At 40.0% G+C, this 19,292-nt stretch overlaps 1 protein-coding gene across 1 annotated transcript in view; it reads left to right on the top strand.

Moving 5' to 3' along the window:
- ERBB4 (erb-b2 receptor tyrosine kinase 4) overlaps positions 1-19,292 on the top strand; it is a 416,629-nt gene that overhangs the window by 228,807 nt on the left and 168,530 nt on the right. Inside the window, exons 10-15 of the mRNA XM_014951952.1 lie at positions 1,436-1,509; positions 2,547-2,637; positions 4,137-4,336; positions 13,634-13,766; positions 15,090-15,183; positions 17,233-17,387. Of these exons, the coding sequence (XP_014807438.1) occupies positions 1,436-1,509; positions 2,547-2,637; positions 4,137-4,336; positions 13,634-13,766; positions 15,090-15,183; positions 17,233-17,387 (747 nt within the window). The remainder of the gene's footprint in view (positions 1-1,435; positions 1,510-2,546; positions 2,638-4,136; positions 4,337-13,633; positions 13,767-15,089; positions 15,184-17,232; positions 17,388-19,292) is intronic.

The raw sequence follows: 19,292 nt of genomic DNA on the forward strand, positions 1-19,292 counted from the left end.
TAATGTGGTCTTCATCAGGATACACGTGTGCTGCCTGAGACAGACAACACGTTGGCTGGTAGATGGGTAGGACTTGTATAGGTCAAGTGCAGCCTGCTCTGTACTGCTTCCTTCTGGTTGGGACGCTGAAAGCCGTGTTGCCTTCTGCTTGTGTTGGTGCCTGTGAAGGGGTTGGATATTCCAAGGAGAGCTGTAGTTTAAGGATGGACAGCCCCAGCCAGCAGCTGTTAACTTGTTAACTAGTGTTCTGAGCACCCCAAAGTGTTAAAATTAAGTATATATGATGTTTCTGTGGTGCAGTGGGCTGTATGTTAAGTTTCAAGAAATCATTTCATTGCTGCTAACCCTGGGTCACTTCCAGGATGGTTAGAATCACAGAATCACAGAATCTTCTAGGTTGGAAGGGACCTTAAAGATCATCTTGTCCAACCGTCAACCTAACTGACAAAAATCAGTCTGTCATAGGCTTGGGAGGCCTCTCCCCAAAGACAGCGTGACCCCGTCAGTCTGTCTTAGGCTTGGGAGGCCTCTCCCCAAAGACAGCCTGCTTGATGACCTACCTGCATGTTCCAATTTCAGGATTGATGTCTCTTGGAAAGCAGAAGGAGGAGAGGTAGAAATGCACGCATTACGTTTACTGAGGATGATTCCTATCATCAGAAACCTCACAAAAATACCATAATGCTGTGTTATACACAAGAGCCTTTTCCTGGATTTTTAAAGGATTTTTGTTTGGGTTAGGCTTCTAGTCGGCTTTTTAAATAGCTGGAGAGCCTTTAGTCCTTTAAAATTAGGGAAAAAAAATATTTACTAAATGATGGCAGTCTCAAAATCAAGGTCAGCTTCATCTTTTTACACTGTAGCGTATCTATGTAAGAGTTTAGTGTTTGGTGGTGGTATTTCATTTCTCAGGTGACAAACTTGTTTGGCAAGGATCGGTTCTTTTTGCTGTTCCCTGTTCAACACCCTCTGAAAAGCATACGGTCTCAATGCCATGTGTCAGGAACCGCTGGAAAGCTCTTAGTTTTGTTTTCCTTATAGCTTGTCACTCATTTCAGTAGCAGATTTGTTAGTCCTGGTAGTACAGTATCGCTACTGTAGCATTTGAGCCAGTATTCATGGAAAAAATGTTGGAAATTTGTCTTCCTTTAGGGAGGTCGTGCATGGTTGTTTAGAATCCCTTAATTTTCCATGAGCATAAATATTTGCTAAAACATTAATGACTTGAAGGGTAAAGATGCTAAGCACCGTTATTTTCCTTCAAGATGACTTGGGAGAAGTCACAGGTTCTGCAGGAACAGCAGTCTGAAGAAATTGGAAACAGTCTGAAGAAATCAGGAGCTGCCAAGAAGCAAAGTGTTGACCTGAATACTGCTTTGAGAACCTGATCTTTTTTTTATTCAGAGTATCACATACTGTCTTTTTAATCTTTCAGAGACCCGTATCACACAATCGCCGCAATCAATCCAGAGAAATTAAATATCTTCCAAACAGTGAGAGAGATAACAGGTAATGTACTCTGATTTTCTAGAATCTGAACTTCTTACTTTGCACTTGTGGTTGTCATTTGATGGGTTTTCTGAAGAACACGAGGTGCTTTTTTCTTTAAATTCGCAATTTAAACGTGTGAAAGTTTAATAAACAGCAACATCAGTATCAGTTGATACTTACAAGTGTTTTGTCCTTTGCTTATGAATACAGACTGCCCATTACATTGGGGGTACGCAAGCATCAGAAGACCAAGACCCTACTATTGAGTGAGTGAAGGGTCTTGGTCCTCACTCGAAAGCATGAAAGCAAGCTGGTGGGATTATAAAATGAAACTAAACTAAATCTCTCCTTAATTAAAGTTAAAGATGTCTGGATGTCTGTAATTTACTATTCCTAAGAACACTGTCTATTTAACAGTCTCAACTCTACAAATTCAGTGGAATTATCACTGTGCTTAGACATGCGCTGTGTTTCAGTCTATAGTACTGAATCCAAATCATAGGGAACTGCACTCTGTAGAGGACTGTGGGGCATAAAAAATAAGTAGTTCCACCTACTTATGCAGAGAATGCTCTCTGGTGATCAACAGTCCTATAACACACTCAGAAACAAATGCAAGTTCTTTGTTTTAGGAAAATATTGTTAACTTTTAATGCATCATTATGGATCTTTCAACTTAGTTTTAAAGCTGAATGTTCTTAATTTGGGCAAACTTTCATTTTTTTTGCTGCTGCTGCTGTTTTGAAAAGTCTGGGAGGCCTTCCAAGATTCCAGCCTGTGTTTAGGTTCACCCTCTCTGTGGCTGTTGAAAGTGGTTGTAGTGCTGCTGTGACTATTAAGAGTCCTTCTTTGCCTTCTTGGAGGAGACAGTGGTGAGCAGGCTGATGAATTCCAAGACATTAGTCTGCAGCATTTATTACCTATTTATTTATTTTTCTCAAGCCAGCACTGCCTTTCATTTATAGGCTAAGCCTGTCCTAATTTCATGTATGTGATAAAGCAGTCCCTATGGCTGAAATAATTGACATTCATATACTTGCCTTTTTCTCCTTTAGGGTATTTGAACATACAGTCGTGGCCTGAGAATATGACAGATTTCAGGGTGTTTTCTAACTTGGTTACAATCGGTGGAAGAGCTCTCTATAGGTAAGGTGCTTCCTCTGTTGATGGAATAATTTTTCATTAGTATTCAATGGTTATTTGTTCAGTAGCACAGAGAGCAACATCTTCTGGGAAGGGCATCATAAATGAATATGTTTTTTCTCTGTTACCAAGGTGTTCATTAACAGTATCTTTTCTAATCAGTTGTTTATAATAGGTAATATCTTTTGAACATAATGAGTTTGGTTTTTTTTTAAAAAAAAGATTATCTTGGTTCATTGCTGTAGCTATTAACCCATTGTCCGGAAAGTACATTTGATGTTTTAAAATAGCTTGTGAATGTGAAACATAACTTGAATATACATTAATAGTAGAATTCAGGCCCATTAGTAGAATTTAGCCCAATTATCAGGAAGTTTATATGGTTGCAACTGGAAGTGCAGGCTCATGTGCCCAAAGAACAATGTCATTTTAAGAAGTGGTAACAGATAAATACCTACAAGAACAGTGAAATCACTGAGGCACCTCACAGGTAGGGTGTGCATTGGCTCTGGAGTACCGTTTTTACCAGAGATGTTTTTGTATGAGAACTCAATACGGAGGAATCGATTTGAAGAGAAGAAAGCGTGGTGAAAAATAATGAGGGAAGGACAAGAAGGCATCTGAATGATATATACAGCAACCCCTGGTTCCCCGTTGTGTAAATATAGTAAATCAGTCATGGGATTCTGCTGGCATCTTAAACAGCAACCCAAGCAGATTATGAATAGCAGTGAAACCCTGAGATTGAATTACAGCCCAGCATTCTGTTTGGAAGCAGCAATTTTTATTTGGAACAGCTGGAAAACAATTATAATAATTAAAATACAATAACTTAAAGGATGCCCAGAAACTGGATATTGTCTTCACTAATCTTCAGTCATAAAATATGTGCAGTCATTTCCGTATTGCACAGACAATCATTTACCGTTCCTTTGATGAAGAAAGGAGATAACCACATATTACAACAAAAGAAAAACGAAACGTAGAAAGTGGGCTGGAAAAAATTCCTTGAAAATAACAATTTCTTCCTGTATTACTATAAATGACATTAATTTGATGCCTGACAGATGATGTTAATACATTTTGCATGACTTTGTCAGTTTCTCCTTAGCATATAAACTATCATAGTATGAATTCTGTCATCTTAGGAAAAAAAAACACCTTGATTTTCTTCAGTTTTCTCAACAGCATTTTAACTCAAAAAACAAGTTAATGATGAAATGTAACTGATTGAGGTGTTTCATTGGCCTGGTGCTCTGAGCATCACAACTTGTGATATCACAAGGCTCACAGGGCTTATAATTTTCCAGGCAATAGAACTGGATGTTGACTCATAAAATATTTATGTCGCCGCAAAATAAAAGTTTTCTGACCAAATTCCAGTTTTGCATAAAAGTTCTTCTTGACATTAAGAACTAATTCTAGTGGGAAATTCCCAACCAGCTCTAATAAGTTCCATCTTCTGGAGCTAATTCCTGTTCTCACTTTTGTTTTCATCACAGTGGCCTTTCCTTACTCATCCTGAAGCAACAAGGCATTACCTCCCTGCAGTTTCAGTCCTTGAAGCAAATCAGTGCTGGCAACATCTACATAACAGACAACAGCAATTTGTGCTACTACCACACTGTTAACTGGACCAGCCTCTTCAGCACACCCAGTCAAAAGACGGTGATTCATCGAAATAAAAAGGCAGAGAACTGCAGTAAGTACTGCTGCTCAGTGCAAATCTTCTTGCCTAGAGTTGGCTCACTTTGGGGGAAAATGATACAATTACTGACAGGATACAGTGCGGTGAGCAGGCCAGGAGCTTGGTGTCTCTTGGAGCTCCACGGACGTCAGTGGAGCTGTGATCATTTACAGAATCTAAGAATTTGGCCCAGTTTTCTCAAAATTCATAGGCAAATGAAATGTTTTAGAGTAGGAACAAATGAAACGGAGGAGAGAGAGGTCACTGCTTGCTTACTGTGATGTGAAGTTTCCAGATCAGAGATCCAGTTTCATGAATACAAGTTCTGAAGGCCGTAAATGTGGAGTGAATGTAGCGTTCATGAAAGGCACTTAACTTTACAGATTTGAAAATACAGCAATTTCCTATGGAGTGAGATTTTCAACTTTTGCTGCTTCTACCCTGCTTCACCTGAGGGGCACTTCCAGGTCTTCAGGGACTGGTTTTGATCACCGAGTTCCTCCTTTCTGTATTTGACCTGTCTGAAAAAGATTGCTTTAAATTGGGCCTGATTGTCTTTCAGGAAAGCTTACGTGCTAGTACCTGGACTGAGATCATAGTACTGAAAAGCAATGACTGCTATGTAGCAGATGAAAGAACTTGGTTTTGCAGAAATCGGGCAGCAAATTGCATTAATGCAGTCATATTGGAGCAGCAATCCAGTTCATTTTAAGCATCTGTTAGGCTGCTAGCAAGAGAGGAGATTCATTAAATTGCTGTATGTTTAAGAGATTTCTGAGTTTTGTGCTTGGCCAGAAATGTTTGCTTTGGGTTTTTTCAGGCTGTGGTCCTACTTTTAACTTACTCTTTTAGTTCTTTTTTTTCCCCTCCCTTTGAAGTACTATTCTGTTATGTTTTGAGAGAATTTGTGGCTGTGCTCATCACTGTAAGTATGAGTGTACCTTCCAGCGTTAGGTGAAACAAACTGTACGTTTTTCACTCCTTCCAGTGTTAGGTGAAACAAACTGTACGTTTTTCACTGCTGTTCAGTTATTTTTCTAACCTTCTCTGCTGTGTAAGAGCTGCATGAAGTGGAAGGTCTTGTTTGGTAGTTCACTGCCTGACTTTGTTTTGGGGTTTGATGATGATGATGTTTCTCTACGTACCAGTTTAAAAAGTGAAGGTTAAAGGTATGTCTTTTGCAGTTGATGTAGATATTTCAGTTGTGACTGTGCCTGAAGGTGTAGAGGGAAAGGGTTGTTCCTTAACCTCCATCAGTCCACTGGCCAGTTTTAAACTGCAGCATATTTATACTTTGTTGTTCTTTTATGCGAATACAGAAGGATGCGTTGAACAGAACTTTTCTTGGTAAAAGTTCTGTTTTCATAGAATAGTTTGGTTTGGAAGGAACCTTTAAAGGTCATCTAGTCCAGCCTTCTCTGCCATGGGCAGGGACACCAACTAGATCAGGTTGCTCAGAGCCCCGTCTGAATACAGAAGGATGTGTTGAACAGAACTTTTCTTGGTAAAAGTTTATCATAGAATAGTTTGGTTTGGAAGGAACCTTTAAAGGTCATCTAGTCCAGCCTCCTCTGCCATGGGCAGGGACACCTTTAACTAGATCAGGTTGCTCAGAGCCCCATCCAACCTGACCTTGAACGTTTCCAGGGATGGGGCTTCTACCACCTCTCTGGGCAACCTGTTACAGTGTCTCACCACCCTCATTGTGAAAAATGTCTCCCTTATGTTTAGTTTAAATCTATCCTCTTCTAGTTTAAAACCATTACCCCTTGTCATATTGCATCAGACCCTGCTGAAAAGTTTGTCCCCATCTTTTTTGTACCCTCCTGAAAAGTTTGTCCCCATCTTTTCTGTAGGCCCCCTTTAAGAATTGAAAGGCCACAATAGGGTCTCCCCAGAGCCTTCTCTTCTCTAGACTGAACAACCCCAACTCCCTCAGCACCTCTCATAGGAGAGGTGCTCCTACATGGGACAAAAATGTGACCCTATGTGATGGGGTTGCACCAGAGCTAAGTGGAGGAACAAAATCGCTTCCCTAGGCCTTCTGGCTATGCTTCTTTGGATGCAGCCCAGGGTATGATTGACTTTCTTATGCGAATACAGAAGGATGCGTTGAACAGAACTTTTCTTGGTAAAAGTTCTGTTTTCATAGAATAGTTTGGTTTGGAAGGAACCTTTAAAGGTCATCTAGTCCAGCCTTCTCTGCCATGGGCAGGGACACCAACTAGATCAGGTTGCTCAGAGCCCCGTCCAACCTGACCTTGAATGTTTCCAGGGATGGGGCTTCTACCACCTCTCTGGGCAACCTGTTACAGTGTCTCACCACCCTCATTGTAAAAAATGTCTTCCTTATAGTTAGTCTAAATCTATCCTATTCTAGTTTAAAACCATTACCCCTTGTCATATCACAACAGACCCTCCTGAAAAGTTTGGCCCCATCTTTTCTGTACGCCCCATTTAAGTACTGAAAGGCCACAATAAGGTCTCCCTGGAGCTTTCGTTCTTCCAGGCTGAACAGCCTCCTGACTTCCCATGAATAACTAGTGCCTTCAGTCTTGCCAGCTAGAGCATTTGTAGATGGCTTGTCGTTCTGGTACACAGTCTGGTTTTTTTCTGCCCCCATATAGAAATCCAGTTATGAAGAATGGTATATTATTTGAGAAATGAAGGTGTTGCCAAGAAGGAGGATCACCTCTGTTCAGGGATGCTGGGTTGCTAGTTGCTTTTCCCTGCAGTGGGGTTGGAATTCAATAGGATCGTGTGGCAGGGAGGAACCTAGTTCTGTGCTAGCAGTCTGGTAACGACTGTATTTTATATGTCATGACAAGAATAATTAGCTCTTTGAGATTTCGCATATGGAACAGAATCAATCTGAAGAAGCAAAAGTTCTTGATGACCATGCAAGAATCACGAGGGTTATATGCCAAGATCCTAGTAGTCTTATTCTTGCTGTGAGATACATGAACCTGGGAACTTTCCAGAGAGCACAGGTTTCCTCTCTGCCTTATGAAAAACTGCTGACTGTGGGAGAAAAATCTTGCTATTGGTGCTCTTTGATGTTTTCTAACAGCAGATTGGCTGTAGCTGACTGATAGCGAGGCATCATTTAATCAAAGAACAGCCAGCTCTCTTCCACTCCTAGAGACTGAGTATAAAAATAAGATTAGCAGTAATAGGGTGGAACACAGGCCCTGTGTCTCAGACAGTAATGCTTCCTCTTTGCTTCAAGCTCTCTGTAACTTACAATACGTTAGAAGACAAGTGGAAAACCACTCAGAGGTGAACTTCGTAAGGCTCTTTTCCATTGATGGAACAGTGGCCCGTTTGTTCCACTGCTTTTGGGAGCTTGGGGGGCGTAGCTGAACACAGTAGTTTGGAAGATATTCATTCCCATATTAGTTGTCAGGACTCCTTTGACAAATACCTCTTTGCCCTTTCCTCTGATGACTAAGTTTGAGCCCTTTGAGTCCCAGCAGCCACAGCTACTGAAATCAGGGCTTCCAGGGCAAATGGCAACTGGGATATACTGTCACATCATCCTCTTGCACTGTACAGCTTGCCACTACATTTGCACACAAAGGGAAAATGGAAACTTCATTTAACTTTTAGCTTGTTGACAAGTTGTTATGATAGAGACTCATAATTTTCCAGGAACAAAAATACTCCTAAAGATATTCTATGAAAAATGAACACCAAGGGAATCTTCATGATGAAAAAAAATCTCATTCATTTTGTTTTAAGAAGTCACAATGTAATCTACAGTACCAAGGGGCTAGTTTTAAAAACGAAGTCTAACCTATGTTCATTAAATGGACTGTATTTAATGAATCTAGGCTAGGTGCCAAGTAACTCTGATCAGAAGAGAGTGTCTTAGCAGAATTCCTGATCCCTAACAGGGCACAGTGGTTTTCTCTCTCTGTGCACATCTGTGTGAATGAATTGATTAATGTTTTGTGGCATTTTGAGAATCAGCATTAGGTGAGAAGAGTTACACTGCTGCTTCAACTCTGCCTGTCAGTCAGCACCTTTCTGCAGTTAAATGGATTCTGATACAGGTCAGATGTTTAAGTAAAATCTTCAGAATTACAGTAGGGCAGAACTTTTCCTTCGAACTAGATGTATTTATCCAGCATACTCTGAATAATCAGGATAGGCCAAAAGCTGGCATTTAGGAGAATTTTCTCTGAATCTTTGCTGCCTGAATGTTTGGGATCTGAGGGCAAGCCTCTAGGGTTTCCATTTCTGCCTTTCAGTTCTTTTGCCTATTCTGGCCCCTGATCCTGCAGATGCTTGGGGATATGCCCATGTCTCTCCGAGTGACCAAGTAAGACTAATCAGAATGGGGAAGGGAAATGCATAAGTAAATATTTGCAGGATTGGAATCCATCTTCTATGGTAGAAATACTGTCTGCTTGCATGGAAATTAGCAGAGTATGAATTGTTAATAAAAATATTGTTAAGGATTTTTTTTCACATGGTTTCTAGTGAACAAACCAGTCTAGCCCATGTTAATTATTACAGCCACTTTCAGGTATGTTTATTACTATCCTTTGTATATTTTGAGTCACTATCAGCTTATTCTTGCTTTCCTGGCTACCTAGTGATTCTTAATGACTTAAGGCAATGTATCTTTTGAGTCACTATCAGCTTGTTCTTGCTTTCCCGACTACCTAGTGATTCTTAATGACTTAAGGCAAGTTACAGCAAACATTTACTGTCCATGTGTAACTTTGCTTAAAAATCATGGTAGAGCTTCCAAGGTGTAATAAGCATCATGTTTAAGTGACTTCTAGGATATATAACAAGATAGTGGTACCTTCCTTACCGTTTAATGCTGTGCTCAGCTGACCACATGGGTCAGTGAGGAAATACTTATAAAATTGTTGGGGGAGTAAAATATTTGTTGAAATCTTCAGTCTATAGTGGTGCTTCATCTTCAAGTTAACACTGACATTATAGGGTTTGGCAGATTTATTCATTGGGGTTTTTTTTGTTTGGTAAGGAGGTAAAGACAACAGATTAAAGTAAATGGAAAATGTGACCTCTCTCTCTTCTCCACCTTCCCTACACACATTCAGGGATAGAAATGTCAGTGTCCAAGCTTGTGTACACTGGGAATGCAGAAATAAGTGGCACCTTTGAGGCTGAGCATCAAGGAAAGGGCAGTGGTACCTGATCGTCAGCAAGAGACTTCTGAACTGTGTGGACCCTAAAAGGGTTGGGGCTTTGGTCAGAGAGGATTTGAGTCTCACAGTGTCTCCCAAGGTTGTTTGAGAGTTTAGGTGGCAAATGGGCATCTTCAAACTGATAAGCAGAGTGGAAATAAATTGGAGGGCATTTATCTAAAATGTAATGCATGAAGCTCTCATCTAATGTAGACTTTTAATTGTCTACTACTATAAACTGTAACGTTAAATGGTTTGTGCATAGAAGTTAAGTTTGTTATGAACATTATTAATGCAGAATGAATTGCTATAAAGTTCTTTGCTAGAGAATGTGCTCTGGTAGTTAGATTTACCATTGCTTCGTGCTGAAGTGAAGAATCTGCCTTTTTTTCCTAGTAGGGTTTTTTTTTATGGAATAGTCAGATGTGGCTCATGTTAAATATAAGTACACACAAAATAAATATAGAAAAAAATGTTCTTTTATACAAAATCATTTAAATAATTCCTTTGCCTTACACCTACAGAGTATAGTGAAACCTTTCTACACAAAGGTTGTTATAAATATGATTGTTTGGAATTACGTCAATTTAGCCACCAATTAACAACTTGAATAAATGATTACTTTCATTATCAGGTGTGATGCAAAGTGAACTGAAGTCTGTGTTGGCTTTTCTGTTGAGTTCATGCAGCTTTGGATTAGGCCCATAAGTGTATAGCCAAATAACAATCATTTCCTTTTTTTAGATAGCTAATTTTCTTGTGTTCTGTCTAGGCTGAGGAAAAACATTGAAGCGTTCTGCTTCTAACCTGCATGACCCCATTAATAAAGAATGAACACTTGTTCTAAAACTCATGATGAAAATGAGTTCCTGTCAAAAGCATTATTCTTTCCTTCCACATATGGCCGGGCGGTATGCTGGAGCTTCAGAACCTTCTCAGCCCCTGGGAATGCCAAACAATGTGACTAAAATTGAAACATTTATTTAGCTGTCCCTATAATTAAGGAGGAGGAAGAAAGACAAGCATAATAGGTTTTTATGTGGTGTCAAAAAACCCACTCCTTTCTTGCCAAAATTCATTTATGAAAACTTATCTATGACTTAGAAATAAGCAGAAGGAAATAGTGATTTTTTTTTACTCTTACTTTTTGCATAGAGTACAGGCACTGTGTTGGCTACATTTCAGTAGGGTAATCATGATTTTCTTTGCTGAGAAGCTCTTGTTTTATTTGCATAAAGTTACTCGCTGTGTTTTCTGAGCTACCTTGTAATAGTGTCACTTGCTGTTTGAAGGGATATTTTAGTGTGTGTGCGAATAAATTCTGATCTCGGAGTAGTTTGACAGCTGAAAGCAGTGAAAAGAAAGGAAATCTCTAGTAATAAAAGCACAATTTCAAGTTACAAAAAAAGGTGAGAAAGCAAATAGGAAACTGCCTTTCAATGCAAGAGTATGTAAAACAAAACCAGAAGAATTACTAATATTCTAAAGATTGAAAATAAGAACAAAAGGTTCTCTAAAGCAGGGTGGGATTTTATTGTGTGGCAAGGACTTAAAGTGCGTCATTGACTAGAAAATAAAACTACTCAAACAAGAAGTTTCCTTAATTAGAACTGTGATATTTTGTGGGTTTGGGGTCTCTTGCTGTGCTGGAATCTCTGAGAATTAATACGCTTTGAAGGAAATTAAATGAACACCTGGAATTACTCCTAAATTTAATTATTTTATGTTTGGCTGTACCTGATTTGATCTTTGAGGCAACAGAACAGCCAAAAAGATACTTCTGAATACCTGTACCTGATTCGATCTTTGAGGCAAAAGAACAGCCAAAAAGATACTTCTGAATACCTTCTGGATGTTGTCATTAAGAAAGTATACATGGTATAAAGAAAATACATGTATTCAAGCATTCCAGCCTTAATAACACATAAATGTGCGGTCTTTTCATGTATTGAATACGACAGTGCTCATCCATCTGCTGAATTACATGTGTTGTACAGCAGAGCCATGCAGGGTCAGCAACAGGGCTGTACATGTAGGAAGAAAGCTGATGAATCTTGTGTTCTTGGATCAGTTTCCTGCAAGGGCTGGAGGACATGAAATCTTTGACTGGTTCCTATGCTGCGTGTAAAGGTGAAATGTCGTTTTTTGGCACTGAATTATGCAAGTCTTCTAGGCAGAAAAAGAAACAAGTAGATGCAAATCTGCTATTCTCAATCTTGCTAAAGCAAAATATCCTATTGCAAGTAGAAAGGAAATATGGAAGAAGCTTCACTCATCTTGCCTACTCGCCCCTCTTCCTTGGTGGGAAGAAGGTCCACCACTCCTGGCACCTCTCCTCATTGGCTCCTCAATCACTTGGAGAAGGAAGTTATCATCAATGCACTCCAGGAACCTCCTGGATTGCTTATGCCCTGCTGGTTTGTCCCTCCAGCAGATATCAGGGTGGTTGAAATCCTCCATGAAGACTAGGGCTTGTGAGTATGAGGCTACTCCTAACTGTAGAGGGCCTCACCCACTCTGTCTTCCTGGTTAGGTGGCTTGTAGCAGATCCTCACTATAATTTCACCTGTCCCTGCCTTCACTTTAATCCTGACCCATAAGCTCTTGGTTGACTTCTCATCCATCCTCAGATTTTATTTAATGTAAAGCTGCCAGAGGGAATTTTGCATTTTTGTAAGAAGATTCTGTGTTGATGTTGCCATCGCCCCTCTTTAAACCTGTGCTGGGCAGGGTACTTGCTGTTTTATGGGTGTATTCAGTGTGTGTGTGTGTGTGTGTGTGTTTATTCTTGACTCTGTATCTTTGCTACAGCTTTGGAGATGGTGGTAGAATTCTACCAGAAAACTTACTTTTAATTTATTATTTGACACTTCCCTCATGTTGTTTCCAGTGGTGTTAAAAAAACCAAAACAAAACCCAAACAAGTGCTTGTATATTTGCCATTTCTGACATTCAGATTTTTGCTGTTTTAATCTACTGAGTCCAGTATGTAGCCATTTGCATAAAACGTTTCATCATGCAAGGGTAAATTCAAATTAAGTGATTTACCTTTTCATGTCAGGGTCTGGCTGGATCTGTGCAACTGGACTTTCTTCAGATGCTGGAGAGATAACGTGTTTCCTTTTGCTCTTCATCTGATTTTCTTCATCTGTCACAGTCATCTAGATATTTATGTAGAGGAGGATTTATATAAAGTAAAAATACAGAATTAATTACATTGTTTGAAACAACCTTTTCCCCTCACTCTTTGTTCATTTTGTTTATTTGAACCGAATTTTGGGTTTGAGACCAAAATTGTGGATTGGGGGTCTTTAACATAAAGGCTCTTTGGCTCTTGGGGTGCTTTTGTAATAAACAGTTTAAAAAAAAAAACACAGTTAATGATGACTTTTCTTCAACATTTTCCCCACTGTCTATCAATTTTATTTCAGGGAGTCCTCAATTCAGAGGTAGTGTTTTATATTTTAGTTCAATAGCCCTCCTGTGGATTTGGACAATTGATTTTTCAAGTCCTTTAAATTGCTGGTATTTACCATGTCCTGTTTCAGGGAATTCCGCAACTTGATCTTTACTTTCTATGAAAAAAAATCTCAGTTTAGAACCTATTGGGTTCCTGTCTCCTTGAATGCCCATGAGGTTCTTGGAAGAAGCAGCAAACAATTGTTTCATGCTTACTTATCTTCTTCTTGTCATTCAGATTTTATAGACCTTTACCATGTCCTTTCTCACCCATATCTAAGGCTACTCATCTGTTTATTCCTGGTGTAGAAGCTCTTTTCTAGTTTCAATCATCCGTGCAGTGCTCTTAAAGCTTTTTCTCGCTCTACTGTATCTATTCTGAAAGGAACAAACATAGTGCTCTTCTCTAGTTTCAATCGTCCGTGCAGTGCTCTTAAAGCTTTTTCTCACTCTACTGTATCTATTCTGAAAGGAACAAACCAGAAGTGTGTATCGTATTCAAACTGTGAGTGCACAGGGTGTTTCTGTAGTGGTAGAATGATAATTTTCTGGTTTTTCTCTATTCCGTTTCTAGAAAATCTGAATGTTCAGTTTACTTCTCTGAGTGTGGCAGAATGCTGAATGAAATGTATTCCCTTGGATTTCAGGGAACTATGTGCATTAATGATAGTATGTTCTTTCTCTGCAGCTGCTGATGGAATGGTGTGTAATGAGTTATGCTCAAGTGATGGCTGTTGGGGGCCAGGGCCAGACCAGTGTCTCTCCTGCAAGCGCTTCATCAGGGGAAGGACCTGCATAGACTCTTGTAACCTGTACGACGGGTAAGATGGTTCCCTTGTACTTTCCCCTAAAGTTGCTGACTACGTTGTTCAGGACTTTTACGTTAATCAATATTTGGTTCCGTTGCCAGTATTGCTGCTTTTGAGTGATATATATTGTAGGATAAGTTTTAAGTATTTCCCAATCTGAACTTCTGTAGAAGGCTTTATCTAGTATTCTGCTGACTAAAAACCTACATACAGCACAGCCAAGGTGGCTGAGTCTGGCTTGTGACAGAAAGATAGAGCTGAACTGTTTATGTTAGCTGCAGCAGAAGAATTAATAATTAGGCTGTAGAATGAAGATGCATCCTAATATTGGGCTGTAGAGGAGCAGAAGGAGAACATTGATAAACTAAGCTCAGAGGTCTTAACCTTTACTTGAATATTACTAGAACCAACTGACATGAGTGTGCAGCACATATTTAACAATTTAATGCAAATATTTTAACTGCTTAATGCAACAAGATGGTATCCATCTGCAAAGCTTAGGTGTCCAGTCTGAACTAGTTACATAGATTCTCTTTGTGGTTAGTGGGAGAGAAGTGACCTGTTCAGGTGTTAATTCATCTTAGCCTACAAGAAGGTAGCATGAATTGTGTTGAGAAGGTCCTGAAGGTTTTTTTGTGGGTTGCAACTGAAAGCTGAAATGAGATACCTGGTATTTGGTGAAAGAAATCCCACCAACTATCACTACTTCCCCCACACCCTCCACCCATTATTAGTGGTTAATAAAATAAGTCACTAGAGCAACAGTTTCTTGTGCATACATGAAATAAATGATCAAAAGGATTTGTTTTGACCTTTTTTAGATCTAGACCTAAGTCTAGAATTGTTGGTGAAGAAGTTACGAGCCTTTTGAAGAACGGGCTTTAAAACAGCAGTGTGTGCAGAGACTTAACTAAAACAAGAACAGCACTTGTGATCAGTGCTCTTTCTAGTCCTTCTTTTCAGATAGTGATGTCTCACATGTAACAAGTGGCTTCTGAACTGAGCCATGAGGCATAATTCCATAGATAAAAATCAAGAAATGAGCTGCTTTGTCCTGTTAATGAGGTCCTTATTTCTTAAGGGAAGAGTAGAAAAAAAGCACTCTAGTTTTAAACTGCTAAACAAAAATACCTGTGAATTAGGTTGCTGATGGGGCCTGGTTTTCAGCTGGTGTAAAGCAGCATAATGTCATTAACAGGAGTGATCTCAGCTGGCGCAGTCAGCTGGACTTAGTGAAGCTGAAATGATTTCCACCAGGTGAAGAGCCAGCCATTTTGTCTCAGTTTCAGTCTCACTTCTGCTTTCTCCTGACCTGCCTGCAAAATATTTTCCTAGGGAATTTCGAGAATTTGCAAATGGATCTGTCTGTGTGGAGTGTGATCCCCAGTGTGAAAAGATGGAAGAAAACATGATCACGTGCTACGGGCCGGTAAGAACAAAATTTGATGTGTTATGGACTAGGGTGGTGAAGTGTGCTAATGCACAGGGGTTTTCTGCTTACAGACTTTAAAGTGGCGATTGAAAATTAATGTTAACAAAACCAGAAAATACAAATATTCTGAATTTAGGGAAAGAATTCTGCTAAATTAGTGCTGGGAATAAACATCCTTGTATCAGCCTCCTTAAGAAAGTGGTTTAAAAAGTAACGTCCTTTCTTTCCTGAGTTATCTGAGAAAATGCCTTAGTGGTACTGATGAACAAGATTTTTTAATGACATAGCATGCAGATACAAATCAAGTGCACGCTTTGTCACTGTTTTCATTCTTTATACTTAATTCTGTCCTGTTTTACTACAACTTTTAATTAATTTTCCTCCAAAAGAAAAAGTGTGGGAATTTGTCTGGGTCTCTTAGTGAGCTTGAACGGTATGTTGAGGGTTGGTTTTTTTTAAATTAGCTTTTTAGGTTGTTTTGATAGAGGTTTTTTTTCATGCATCCTAAATGAATGTTAACTGTGGCTGTTCACCTTTATAATGGCCAGTGAGTCCTCTTTTAAAGATTGTTTTTTGTGAGATAGAAGTTGTCTCTTGTGGTTTTTTGTATGTCACAAGTATCCTGGGTAATGAGGAGTTGTATTTTAGGCTCTTCATCATTGAGGAAATTTAATCCATAACTTATTTCCTTATTTTTGTGACTTACCTACTGAATGGAAAAAAAAGACATCATTTTAATTGCAATACTGTGTTTTCTGCAACACAACTGTAAAGCAAAAAGATAATGTTTCATGTATTCAACCCATGAGGGAAATGTGAATTTGTAGCAGGCTCCTGGACATAAAATCATAGACCAGTGCTCAACCTGAACACCAAGATTTGGTTATACACTAGCTCACGACCACAGCTTTAGAATTTTAGTTTCATGTTGTCCAGGAGCCTTGGTTTGTAGTTCATAATAGCCTAGGCTATATTATGAGCTGTGTATATGTAGGAAGGAGACCTCCTAGTTCTGCAGTGTTCTTGTGACCAGATAGCACAGGGAGAATGCAGTGTGGAAAATGATTCTGGAGTGCAGAGGTAGGGGATCCCACTGAAGAGCCGTTGCAGTTGCTTTGCAAATGTGGTTCAGTATTGAACATTGTTGCGGGATATTTCTAAGAGTTAAAGTGGGCATCCATTGTGTTAAGCACCCCGATAATATGTGTGCTGGCAGCCCAGAAAGCCAACAGCGTCCTGTTGGCCAGAAGGTCAAGGCAGGTGATTCTGCCCCTCTGCTCTGGTGAGTCCCCACCTAGAGTACTGTGTCCAGCTCTGGAGCCCGAAGGACAGGGACGTGTTGGAACGGGTCTAGAGGAGGGTAACAAAGATGATCAGGGGGATGGAGCACCTCTCTTACGAAGACAGGCTGAGAGAGTTGGGATTGTTCAGCCTGGAGAAGAGAAGGCTCCAATGAGACCTTAGAGCCCTTTCCAGTACTTGAAAGGGGGGGTCTGCAGGAGAGATGAGGAGGGACTCTTTATCAGGCAGTGGAGCAATAGGACAAGGTGTAATGGTTTTAAACTGAAAGGGGGGAAATTTACATTAGATATTAGGAAGAAATTCTTTGCTGTGAGGATGGTGAGACACTGGAACAGGTTGTCCAGGGAAGTTCTGGATGCCCCATCCCAGGAGGGGTTCAAGGCCAGGCTGGATGGGGCTTTGAGCAACCTGGTCTGGTGGGAGGTGTCCCTGCCCCTGGCAGGGGGGTTGGAACTCGATGATCTTTAAGGTCCCTTTCAACCTGAACTACTCTATGATTCTATGATAATATTGAAAAACCTGTTTAGAAGCTGGAATTTAGTCTTATACTCTACAGAATAAATTTACAGCCAAAAGCTCCAGGATTTACACATCTTAGTGCTGCTCCTTAATGGAAACTGGAATCATACAACTAATTCACTGTTCACAGGGGGAGAAATGTTACTAGAGTTACTATTGAGAGTGCTGCCAGGAAAAGACACAGTAACTTCAACGCATTGCATTTCTTTGTTCTGTGCTCTCCAGGGACCTGACCATTGCACAAAGTGTTTCCATTTTAAGGATGGTCCAAATTGTGTGGAAAAATGTCCTGATGGCTTACAGGGGGCCAACAGCTTCATTTTCAAATACGCTGATGAGGATCGTGAGTGCCATCCGTGTCATCCAAACTGCACGCAAGGGTAAGTGCACATTCTGTGAAGTGAGCCATCCTGTTTACTGTTTATAGCACGTGATGATTTACGGTCACTTTGGCTTGGTAAAGCATTGTCCCAGTCCTGAAAACAGAGCACGTGCAGCAGTAAAGCAACATTTGACTTTCAGGTCTCTCGTGATACTTGGTTTACAGTCAGGAATGTCCAGCAGCTTTTAAGAAAAAAAACTTTTACCCCTTTTGAAATCTCTGGAGAACAGCTTTTCATAGCAACACTCTTAGCCTGTCATCTAGCTAGCACTGGTTTGTAGCAAATGCTGCCATCAATACTTAACCTAAGTGTAGGCCTGTAAAATTACTTTATTTAGTATATACTTGATGGAATTTTTGTCTCTGCTCCTTGGTATTGGTGAACTAATCTATCAGCACTACCGTGGGACAAGTGTTACTGCCCTCTTTTTCATACAGGGACTGATGGAAAGGGTTTCTCTGAAACCATGCTATGTACAAGGATCTGAGTGCAAACATCAATTTCTCAAGTCCTGTCGAAGTGCCCAGAATCACTTGTTACATTTGGAAATAGACAGCCCATGTATCTGAGCCAGAATTAAGAATCTGTGCAACAAAATAATAGTAGTCACATCCACAACTGTTGTTTTGCGTGGGCCATGTAAGTTATAAATGTGTTTTCCATGAGGCAGACAGTGATGTCCAGCATACAAAGAAAGGGAGAGCAGCCAGGGGAAAAGAGACAAAACTTCAGCCAGTGAAATAATCTTTGACAAGAGGCTCTTATTGTTTAGCAGCTAAAATTAAACCAGTAAATTATTCAATGTAATCTTGATGTCAACAGCTGTTGCTATTCAAAATGAGACCTTTTGCTGGTTTTGCAAATCTAATTACAATAGAGCCATTAGGGAAATGAAAGTGAGATCGCAAATACACAGCCAGGATCTGTTACAGATTTGTCTTCCCCTCAGACCCCTTAAATCAGTTACACAATAAGAAAAATGCTGCTACTGTGGAAGAAGAGTGTAAGGAACAGACAATATGGAAAGACGAGCTCACTTCACTAGCTCTGGTCCTGGCTTTAATACCTGGTGGAAGTGCCAATTCTCTTCCAATCTGACAGGCCCAGCTGTGGATGATTTAGTGTCCACCCTGCATAGGAAGAGCTTTGCAGCTCTGCTGCCTCTCAGAAGACCACAATGCAACACTTCTTCCCATTCCCTCCCCTTTTTTGGGGGGGTCTGATCTAACTACTGCTACTCTTTCTAGCACAACTGTATTTCTCCTAAACCAGGAATGGAGCAGAATGTTTTCCATACCTTTATGCTTCTTCATATGCATCAGTATTTTGCAGGGGGGTGTTTGGCTTTATCTGCCTGGGTGGAACAGGATCAAGGAGAGATGCTTTTATGCCTTGTGATGAAAACCTGATGTTATAGTTCATAGACAGGAAGAGGCATTGGGCAGTTGTAACTGAATGTGCTGGTGTTCACTGGCAACCCTTGGTGACACAGGGTTCCTTTATGCTGAGTTATGTTGTCATTTAATCCTTGAAATTTCAGTTTTCCCTTTTATTTTTCTGCAGCTGATTAGGTGAAAGAAAACTTCATTTAGCATTATGTGCCAATGCCCAGAGAAATGAAAAAATACCATTAGTAAAAGGGCCAAGGGCTTCACTGGGTCACACATGCAAAGGTGTGGTTATCTCCCAGATGAGGAGCTATGTCTTTCCCATGAGTCAAATACTGACAAAAATGTGTCTATTCTTAGGTATTTTGTTACCCCTCATAAAAACAGCACTTCACCATCCCCCAAATCTGTGTGTAAACATGGGTATTCATTTCTAGTGTTCCTAAAGACTTTGTGGCATGTGATTATGTTAATGAAACTGTTAATGACGGCCCCAGATGTTTGGGGTTTATGG

Source organism: Calidris pugnax, unplaced genomic scaffold (genome assembly GCF_001431845.1).
Source record: "Calidris pugnax isolate Ruff unplaced genomic scaffold, ASM143184v1 scaffold179, whole genome shotgun sequence".
NCBI classification, from domain to species: domain Eukaryota; kingdom Metazoa; phylum Chordata; class Aves; order Charadriiformes; family Scolopacidae; genus Calidris; species Calidris pugnax.